The sequence below is a fragment of the Podarcis vaucheri genome (assembly GCF_965113315.1).
Source record: "Podarcis vaucheri genome assembly, chromosome: 11".
Lineage (NCBI taxonomy): Eukaryota > Metazoa > Chordata > Lepidosauria > Squamata > Lacertidae > Podarcis > Podarcis vaucheri.
The window spans coordinates 13,676,197-13,686,298 of NC_138749.1; the positions used below are offsets into that span (position 1 = coordinate 13,676,197).

Here is a 10,102-nt window from a genome sequence, read left to right on the forward strand (position 1 = left end):
ATCCACATTTCCAGTCTCCTTGAAGCATGCCTGAAGCGGGACAACTGCCATGTTCTCAAGTACATTGCCCAAAAGGGACATTTGCCATTAGGCAACAGTTGTCTAACACTTCTGGGTCCAGAGAGGTCCTCTAAGGAAGAGATGCACCACCACCACCACCTCCTTGAAGGCAGATGGTACCTGCCCCTTCTCCAATGAAGCCTTGGCCACTCTCTGGACCCACCCAGATAGCACCCTACAGCTAGCTATAAGAAGCCAAGGTAGGCATTAGTCAAGGGGGCAGGTGGTCAGCTGCGCTTATCCAAGAAAATTGTCCTCATCCTCAGGCCACAATAAGATAAAGTGGTCCAGAAGGAGAAGATGGTGCAGTGGATTCCTCTAGTGTGGACTTGCTCCAACTGTGGCATCCTACTCTGCCTAGATCTGAGTGATTTTGTCCCTAAAGTGCCTTGCAAGGTTGTTACAGCAGACCTCTGAAGGAGTCACAGCAAAGCTCTCTTGGCCAGGTAACAAAAGCCCATTCACCAGTCCAACAACATTTGGAAGACCTCACGCTCCTCACCCTTGCCATAACATGAAGATTCACTTAAGGTGATTAAAGGTAGCTATATGTTTTCTTCCCAGTTCTTAATGCAGAGGATGGTTGTTTCCATCACATACTACCTGTGAGCTTCCTTGTGTCTGCCCACTTCTGGAGACCCAACTCTAAATGAGATTGATGTTTGCCTGACCCAACATGGCAACTTCTAAATGGTCCACACTGACCCCCACCGAGTGCACTCTCTCTGAGCCTTTACATTAAACCAAACTTCAGTGACAGTTGTGCACTGCAAAGAACCTTCCATCCACTCTCTGGTAGACTTTTATAAGGTGTTTCCCTTCAGTGACTTAATTCCAGCTTTGAAATCCATGATCATGTTCATGATGCTCATTGGCATAACCGAATCTATGACAGAAGGCATTAACTTCCCTCCTAAGTCCACCTGGACAATCGCCACAAACTTGGAGTGCTCTGGGTTGCTGAAAGAGAGGAATTGTTTTTTATCCATTAAGAAATCGGAAATTACACACAGTTCTAGGAATCAAATATGACACTATAGCCTGGCAGTAGTCTGTATTACTACTTCATCTTTATGTTTGGCACTTATTTCTACTAACCCAAGCAAACGAGACAGTTTTTCTCTCTGAGATAATAACCTCAAAGCATTGCTTTATTAGATTTTGTATGCACCCTGCACCGTAAGGTCCCAGGGAGAGTTACAACAATTAAAATATACCCTTCTGAAAACAAAACAGTTCTGATTATCAGAAGGTGGGAGGAAAGAAATTAAACTGTTAACCGTGAGAACTGAACAGTACAAACTCAGCAAGTGATGGGACCCACAGAACAGAACCAAAGAGGGAAAATTCAGAAAAAGCTTCCCTTCGCTATACACTTAAATCATTTTCCTCTGCCTTGAACTCTGGAAATCCTCTGCCAGTCAGTGTAGATGGCACTGAACTGGATGGACCAATGCTATTCTAGGCTGCATTAACAGAAGTATAGTGTCCAGATCAAGGGAAGTAATAGTACCGCTCTATTCTGCCTTGGCCAGACCACACCTGAAATTATGTGTCCAATCCTGGGCACTATCATTTAAGAAGGTTGTTGACAAGCTGGAACGTGTGCAGAGGAGGGCAACCAAGATGATCAAGGTTCTGGAAACTAAGCCTTACGAGGAGTGCTTGAAGGAGCTGGGTATGTTTAGCCTGGAAAGGAGGAGACTGAGAGGAGATCTGAGAGCCATCTACAAATATCTTAAGGGCTGTCACATGGAAGATGGAGCAAGCTTGTTTTCTCCTGCCCGGAAGGGAAAGACTCAAACCAATGGCTTCAAGTTACAAGAAAGGAGATTCCAACTGAACATCAGGAAGAACTTTCTGGTGGTAAAAGCTGTTCAGCAGTGGAAACAGTCTCCCTTGGGACGTTGTGGACTTTCCTTCCTTTAAGCAGAGGTTGGATGGCCATCTGCCATGGATGTTTTAGCTGAGATTCCTGCAATGCAGGGGGTTGGCCTAGATGAAACTCACGGTCCCTTCCAACTCTTCTATGCTTCTATGATTTGGTAGAGCATCTTCCTATGCTCCTATTCATGTAACCAAACTACAACTGACGCAATGAAGTTATAAAGAGCTCTTCTGCCTCCCAGCTTGAAAGCCATCATGATGATTTACCCTTCCCTGCAAATAAACAGGCTGTGAGGACCACTTACCCTGGTATGGGACAGCACGCATAGCCAGAAGGGTAGTTTGTTCCACGCACATACTTTGGAGTTGGAGGAAAGGCTGGGTGGTCTACACTTACAGCTATGGGGGAGAAAAAACAGAATTTAAAACCCGCTCCACCAGCAAGCATGGTGACCCAAACATACGTCCAAGCAACAAATCACCTATTGGCAGTAAGAAGAAAAGAGCAACATACTGTGTGTGTATTAATAATAATTTTTTATTTACAGTGGTACCTCGGGTTAAGTACTTAATTCGTTCCAGAGGTCCGTTCTTAACCTGAAACTGTTCTTAACCTGCAGCTCCACTTTAGCTAATGGGGCCACGCTGCCAGAGCACAATTTCTGTTCTCATCCTGAAGCAAAGTTCTTAACCTGAAGCACTATTTTTTGCGTTAGCGGAGTTTGTAACCTGAAGCGTATGTAACCTGAAGTGTATGTAACCTGAGGTACCACTGTATACCCCGCCCTTCCCGGTTCAGGAAACCGGGCTCAGGGCGGATATCAACAAATTTAAAACACTTAATTGATGCAACGAAAAGCAGCATAATATACAGTGAATAACAATAAATTCAGAATTCAAAAATAAATTTGGGGGGAAATCCATCCAATAAACATTAGAGCTAGCTGGCTAAAATAGTCCTGTTTGGGCCAGCGAGGAGACCAGGGGAGAATTAGCTGTGGGATCCCAGAGCGGGTAATCTTCATAAAAGGGGAGGGAGAGGGAAGGAAGGGGAATAAAAGATCAGGCTAAATTCAAATGGAAAGCCAGGAGGAATAGCTCTGTCTTACAGGCCCTGCGGAAGGAAGTTAAATTGCATGAAAATAACATGTAAAGTGTGTAAGGGCAAAAATAACAGAGCTATTTGTTTTCTAAGTTAGTATTTATTACAGTTCTATTCTTCCAGAGAGCTTAAGACACTTCATATGGAGGTTAGCCCACTGGCTTAAGAGCCAACTCCTAGGGACTGAGGTCTCTTTGGTCAAATGAATAAAATAAAATATTGTGATGACTGACATATAAGCTACGGGGCAAGGATAACTGTGACTTTAAAGATGAATGGGAACCCTTTACAACGTATCTGAAGATGCAACAAAGTGAACTGGACTCCTTGGCAGGTTTTGAATAAACATTCACAAACTTTTTTATTGATAATAATCAGCTAAATAGTTTGAGGATCTATACAACTTTGTAACATGCAGAAAACAGCAGTCTCAGAGAAACCAAAGACTGGAACTGAGGGAAGTCGGGGTTTTGTGTGGGAGGGTGGGGGGAGAAACAAGGATTATATGTTTTTGGATAATATGTCTTATTTTAATTTTGAATAAAAAAACTTTTTAAAAAATTGTGATTATGTGGGGTGGAGTTTACCTGCCTCCCCCATATTTTATTCAAATTGGTACCCCTGCCCACTAGTGTATTCTACTGAGGGGAATCACCAGGTTCTAAACTGGTTATGTGTGAAATCCATTTCTTAACCCCTTCCCAGCAAGCAATATTACTTACAGTTTGTTGTCAATAAATCTCCATCATATGCCTTAACATGCAGCAAGTAGACAAAGTCCCTTGGCGTAACCAGCCCCAAGCCGTAACTGTGTGTAATACTTTGGTAAACGAAAGTGTCCTGTAGCAAATATAAAACAAACAAATTGTTAAAGAATTGGCCCCAAACTTCCTTGGCTCCATCAGGGTAATCTGCCTACCAGAAAAAACAAGTTGAAGAGTCTTGATATTGAGCTTCGTCAGCAAAATACTAGGCTTCACCAGCGAAAAGCAAAACTGGCATTTTCAAGCATGCAAGCACTGCTGATGCTCAGCTCAGAGTTCAACATAAAAACACTGCTTTTTGCTGATGTGGCAGAAGGGTGGGTAGAAATCCTTTCAGTAAAATGACTGAGTGTTATGTACTGAAGTTCTCACCCTGGGCCAGCAGGGGGATATTGTAGATAGTTATGCAAATGAAGGATCAAAAGTGACGTTCAGTGATTGGATAGTTTTAGAAAGTTGTTACAGTAACGTGGTGCTGGAGCTCTATATAAGCAGGCTGACTGAGCCCTTCAGTTCAGTTCTGTCCTGGCCTGTGAATAAACAGGAGCTGTTTGAAGAATCGCTGTGTCATCTGATATGTTCACCCACAACTTAACACTGAGCAACTAAATAAATTATAGTGGTACTTTGGTTCTCAAACGCCTTGGTACTCAAACAACTTGGAACCCAAACACTACAGCAAGTGTTCCAGTTTACAAACTTTTTTGGGAAGCCGAACGCACTCCGTTTTGAGTACCACACTTCCGTTTTGAGTGTTACATTGACAATTTGAGTGTTATGCTGAGGTCTGTCTGTTTTTGCGGCTCTTTTGTTTTTGTGACTGTGTGGAACCCACTTCAGCTACTGATTGATTGATTGTGTGACTGCAGTACATTGTTTATAGTTTTCATTTTATGGATCAACGGTCTGGTTAGATAGTAAAATTCATGTTGAATTGCTGTTTTAGGGGTTGTTTTTAAAAGCCTGGAATGGATAAATCCATTTTGCATTAATTTCCATGGGAAAGCGCACCTTGGTTTTAGAACGCTTTGGTTTTGGAACGGATTAAGTTTGGGAAGCAAGGTATGGAATGGATGGGGATGTATGGAATGGATTATTGTATGGAATGGATAGGGATCGAAAACAGGTAACCAACCTCATCCTATGTGTCCTCAACACTTCCTAAAGACACCCCATTTCTGCAAAGATCAGAGTTCTTACCTTCCTATTGATTTCTTCCTTATTTTTTCCTGGCTTTTAAAAGTGTTGCCCCTGCCCCAATCTTTCTAAGTAGTTTCAGAACAATTGGAAGGACATTAATACATTTGAGGAAAATGGATTAAAACAAGGGGGAAAAATATTTTGTGTGGGTGGGATGGCTTACAGTACAATCCAGCCCAAAGATCCACCAGGATGAGGGAGTTTGGATTCAGCAGATCTTGGGTTCTCCCAGCTGAGCTGGCGATATGGCAGTGTAAGTCTCTCACCCAGGGCTAAACTAGGATAAATCCCCCCCCCAAAAAAGGGGAGTGTTATGGGGAAGTGTGGGAACACAGCAGATAGAGACTTACACCTCTTCCAAACCCTTTTCAGCTCAGTCACATGACCTAGCAACCCGGCAGAACTTAACCAGGAAGAAAAAGATGGTTCAAGTCAAATTCCTCCAAATCCCTCTTTAACGAAATCTGGAATAGAGGTAACAAATGCTGGCTTTCCATAGTTAGGAAAGCTCTGCCAAGGAAAATAAGTACCCGCCTTCCCACATGTCTCAGGACAAAGTAGTAGGCTATTGCCATGTGTGCAGCATACTAAAGTCAGAAAGGAATTGCTTTCACTAACTTTCCTGAACAGTAGCTATATTGGTATGTTATTTTTGAAGTGTATAGCTTATTTGCTATGTCTTTAAGAAGTTGGCAGGTATGGCCTTACATGCCACTAAGCATTATGGGTTGCATCCTATGAAGTCATCTTGTAAGTGCAATAACTTCTGCTTGTGCAATGGGATTCCCTCTTCTCTCGCTGTGTAATAATAATAATAATAATAAATTTTATTTATACCCCGCCCTCCCCAGCCAAGACCAGGATCAGGGCAGCTAACACCAGGTATAAAAACAATTGATTAAAATACAACTTAAAAACAAGATTAAGTACAACATTAAAATGCAGCCTCATTTCAGTAGAAGCTCAAATCAAAAACTTTTTGAGGATGAAAACGTCAAATCTTCACCAAGGCCAACTATCCAGACTGGTCCTACGTAGGCCAGTAAAAAGCCAGGGAAGTCCCCAAATAGGAGTACCATCACAGAAGGAGAAAGGAAAAAGGAAAGAGGGGGGAGGGGATCAAGTTGATTCCAAGCCAAAGGCCAGGCGGAACAACTCTGTCTTACAGGCCCTGCGGAAAGAAATCAGATCCTGCAGGGCCCTGGCCTCATGAGACAGAGCGTTCCACCAGGCTGGAGCCAGTGTTGAAAAGGCCCTGGCTCTGGTTGAGGCTAATCTGACTTCCTTAGGGTCTGGGACCTCTAGGGTGTTGCTATTTATGGACCTTAAGGTCCTCCGCGGGGCATACCGGGAGAGGCGGTCCCGTAAGTACAAGGGTCCTGGCCATGAAGAGCTTTAAAGGTCAAAACCAGCACCTTAAATCTGACCCTGTACTCTACCAGGAGCCAGTGCAGCTGAAAAAGCCGTGGGTGAATATGCTCCCATGGCAGGGACCCCATGAGGAGCCTTGCTGCAGCGCCAATCTGCTCCAGGAGGTTGGCGGGAAACCAGGAATGTATTGAGGAAGGGAGAGGAATTCTTGCCACACAGGTAGAAGTCCTTGCACTAAGGAGACAGCTTCTTTAGATGCAACCCCAAATAATGTACAAAGATGCACCTATGAAAATCCAGAGTTTTATACAGCCGCCCAAAGGCACAAGACCTGTTTGTCCCACATTTCAGCTCTGCCAGAAAAGCCAAAGTAATGCCTAGGCTAAGGGGGGGGGGACCACAAACACACCCCAGAACTTCAAAACCCCATTAACTTATGGAATCACCTGGTCAATTGTATCTACAAGTTTGTACGACTGTACTGCTCTGTCCCACTTGTTGCGGTACTCAGCCCGGAAAATGAAGGGAAAGAGTTTAGTAGCCGGTACTTCCACTAGGGCTTCAGCACGATATCTAGGTTAGATACAGAAACAGAGGTATTTCAGAGGTGTTTGGTTTGTATCGGGAATTGAGGAGCAGTTCTACGCACACAGAAGAATGAGGCAGTAGAACAAAGCAGTATAATTTTAGGCTGGTATGCGTGGGGAAGAAAGGAAGGCCCTGTTGCATGAATGAAAAGAGAGAACATCTAAGGCAGCCTTAGCTGGGACTTGTCTCCTACCTGGCACCCTGGAGAGCTGCTGTCAATCAGTGTGGACAATATTGGGCTAGGTAGACTTGTGGTCTGATTTGATACAAGTTAACTTCCTATGTTTCTGATAATTCATTCATAGAATCGTAGAACTGTAGAGTTGGAAGTGACCACAAATGCCATCTAGTCCAACCCTCTGCAATGCAGGAAGGTCAACTAAATCTTACATGATTTGGAAGCTACCAGCCAGAATGTTCACAGCAGCAGGCTACAGGCAACATGCCTGTTATGTACTGAGTTGAATAGGATCCAAACTGCAGCAGTCTGATTGGTCCTAGAACAATAGGATCCAAAATGCAGCAGTCTGATTGGTCCTAGAACAATGCAGCAGTATGATTGGTTGGCAGGAACCACCCAATCCTGCTCCAGATAGAAGTGAATCCACAACCTGATTGGCTTACAGTAGAATTCCGGAATTAGCCAATCATGTGCAGCCCATTGTGTAAATAATGTACATAAAGCAGATACTATGAGGGGACATTCATTCATTCCTCCTCACCACTATGAGCGGAATAAAGAGCATGAAATCACTTTGCGACTCTGAGTGTATTTCAATGCCATCCGCCTCTGTTGAGAGAGCTACACTGGTTGCAATAAGCTACCACTCCAGGTTCAAGGCTCTGGGTGTAAATTCACAAAGCCTTAAATAATTTGGGACCTCCGGATTCCTTATGGTCCATCTTGATCGCTGAGATTCCCTGAGGGTCCAGTCAGCCTTTACTAGAGACCATGCCATTAGTATGCAAGGTCCTGCCCTGTGGAACTCCCCGCCACTAAACGCTCGGCAGGAATGATTCCTGCCTACTTTCAGAGGGTCTGTTGAAAACTGTGTCATTCAGACAGTCCTTTGGAATGTGATGTTTTTCTACCCCCAACAACCAGCTTCTACTGATGCTTCTACCAACATTGCTATACTCTTGCATGTTGCATATTGCCTTGCTGTGTCTTTTATGAAAAGTGTGGCTTGTAAATGTTTAAATAAATAATGAAACAAAATTAGTTGTTGTTTTTTTTTAAAAAAAACTAAGCTTCCACCTTATAGCATGGCATTTTGGGATCCATTTTTTAAAAACCACAAGCTTCCACCTTATAGCATGGCATTACAGCATGGCATTTTGGGATCCATGTGGCATTTAACATGGCAACTGACTGGCATGAAAAATTCAGGAGTTCCTGGGATGGGGGAGTGACTACTGAATCAGTTTTGAGGTCCACAGTATGGACATGTCCATCATTAACAGTTCTGGGAATGGGGAAATCCCTTGTATTGTGATTTTGCCTATTGGTGCTGCTTTTCAGAGTGAGTGCATGGAAGGAAATACACAGGAACCAAAGCCCTGTTTACTTACAGAGTTCCTGGGAAATCTGTTGAAGGTCTTGCCGACACTGACATTTGTTTCTCAGGTTGACAATAAAGGAAAGGAAAAAATAATAATCAAACACCTCTGAAATATCTGTAACTTTTTAAAAAAACAAACCCAATTTTTAAAAATCTATTGTTTTACTTCTAGATCAAGTTCTAAATACTCTGGTTGCCTGTGAGAAATAAGAGCTGTCTGTAAATTGACCAGGCATCTTGGGAAGTTTCCTTCTTCTTTTTAAAGTTGCAATTATTTATCAGCAGGCTGATAAAAAAAGAAAAACCTGCCATGGGCTAATAACAGTTTGGAGCTTAACAGCAAGAGAGAAATAGCTGAAACGAGATGAACTGCATTGTTCTTACTGAACTTTTTACCACTTTCCATCCCACTGGATCATGGAGGTACGAGAAAATTTTTATGGAGAGGCCCTCTGAAAGTTTCTTATAGTCCATCTATCTGTGAAAATGGCAAAGCAAAGGACAAGTAAGTGTCACAAGGACAGGGGATGGGGATACAGCACGTTTTGTTAATTCCACAGAGCACCTTAACTGTGTAGGGTGTGACAGCACTAGAAACATTAGGCTGTTCTATATAGAAATAAAGGGACGTGGGTGGTGCTGTAGGTTAAACCACAGAGCCTAGGACTTGTTGATCAGAAGGTTGGCGGTTTGAATCCCCGTGACAGGGTGAGCTCCCATTGCTTGGTCCCAGCTCCTGTCCACCTAGCAGTTCGAAAGCATGTCAAAGTGCAAGTAGATAAATAGGTACCGCTCCAGCGGGAAGGTAAACAGCGTTTCCATGCGCTGCTCTGGTTCCCCAGAAGCGGCTTCGTCATGCTGGCCACATGACCCGGAAGCTGTACGCCAGCTCCCTCGGCCAATAAAGCGAGATGAGCGCCGCAACCCCAGAGTTGGCCACGACTGGACCTAATGGTCAGGGGTCCCTTTACCTTTTAAGCTACTGAGGGTAATGGGGCCCTTTATATGTTCAGCTGTCCTTTGTCAACAACAAATTGTCACTGTTTTTGTGTGTGTTGAATATATGCGATATGGTAATTGATGGACCTAATAGGTATGTAGGTTTTATCTTATTTGTTTTTTATCTTATATTTTGGAAATGTACATCCAGGTGCTTTCCCCCCCTTTAATCTTTTTGGGGGGCCCCAAGAGAGTGGGGCCCTAAGTTATAGCTTGTTTAGCTTTATACAGTACGTAAATCCAGCACTGCCAGTATGGGACAGCTGCATTTTCCTGCATTGATTCTCAGGGTCCCTTCTATTGAATCTATGAATCGCTTCAAGTTCCTCCTGCACGCTAATTCCCATCGCTTTCCCGGCTTCAAGAAGGCGGCTCGCCTCTTGGGAGGCGCGTGTAGATGCTGCTGCAACAGAGCCGCACCAAGCGCTCACCTGGGTCTTGTCGCTCGCATCCCTTCCAGTCTCCTCCTTCCCGGCTGCAACTCGCGTTCCTCCTCGGTGGGGGGCGGTGTGGCTCAGCAGCAATTGTGATGCCTTCGCCCGCGGGGCGTGCCGGGAGTTGTGGTTCGC

At 44.0% G+C, this 10,102-nt stretch overlaps 1 protein-coding gene across 1 annotated transcript; it reads right to left on the minus strand.

The window, feature by feature from the left end:
• Positions 1–849: 849 nt before the first annotated feature.
• STARD6 (StAR related lipid transfer domain containing 6) lies at positions 850–10,097 on the minus strand. The gene is made up of 7 exons (XM_082242289.1): positions 9,965–10,097; positions 8,919–9,012; positions 8,545–8,594; positions 6,831–6,957; positions 3,772–3,889; positions 2,253–2,346; positions 850–1,020 (listed from the first exon to the last, which is right to left on the minus strand). Exons 2-7 carry the CDS (start codon positions 9,006–9,008, stop codon positions 864–866), a joined length of 636 nt encoding a protein of 211 aa, XP_082098415.1. The 5' UTR covers positions 9,009–9,012; positions 9,965–10,097; the 3' UTR covers positions 850–863.
• Between the last annotated feature and the right edge of the window lie 5 nt (positions 10,098–10,102).

Excerpts from the sequence above, each read along its gene's own strand:
- STARD6 (XM_082242289.1), bottom strand. The coding sequence starts at position 9,008 with ATGGACTATAAGAAACTTTCAGAGGGCCTCTCCATAAAAATTTTCTCG. Across the intron at positions 2,347-3,771 it reads AGATTTATTGACAACAAACT|CTGTAAGTGTAGACCACCCA; the intron begins GTAAGTAATATT and ends TCTCCCCCATAG. Across the intron at positions 1,021-2,252 it reads GCGTGCTGTCCCATACCAGG|CAACCCAGAGCACTCCAAGT; the intron begins GTAAGTGGTCCT and ends CCTCTCTTTCAG.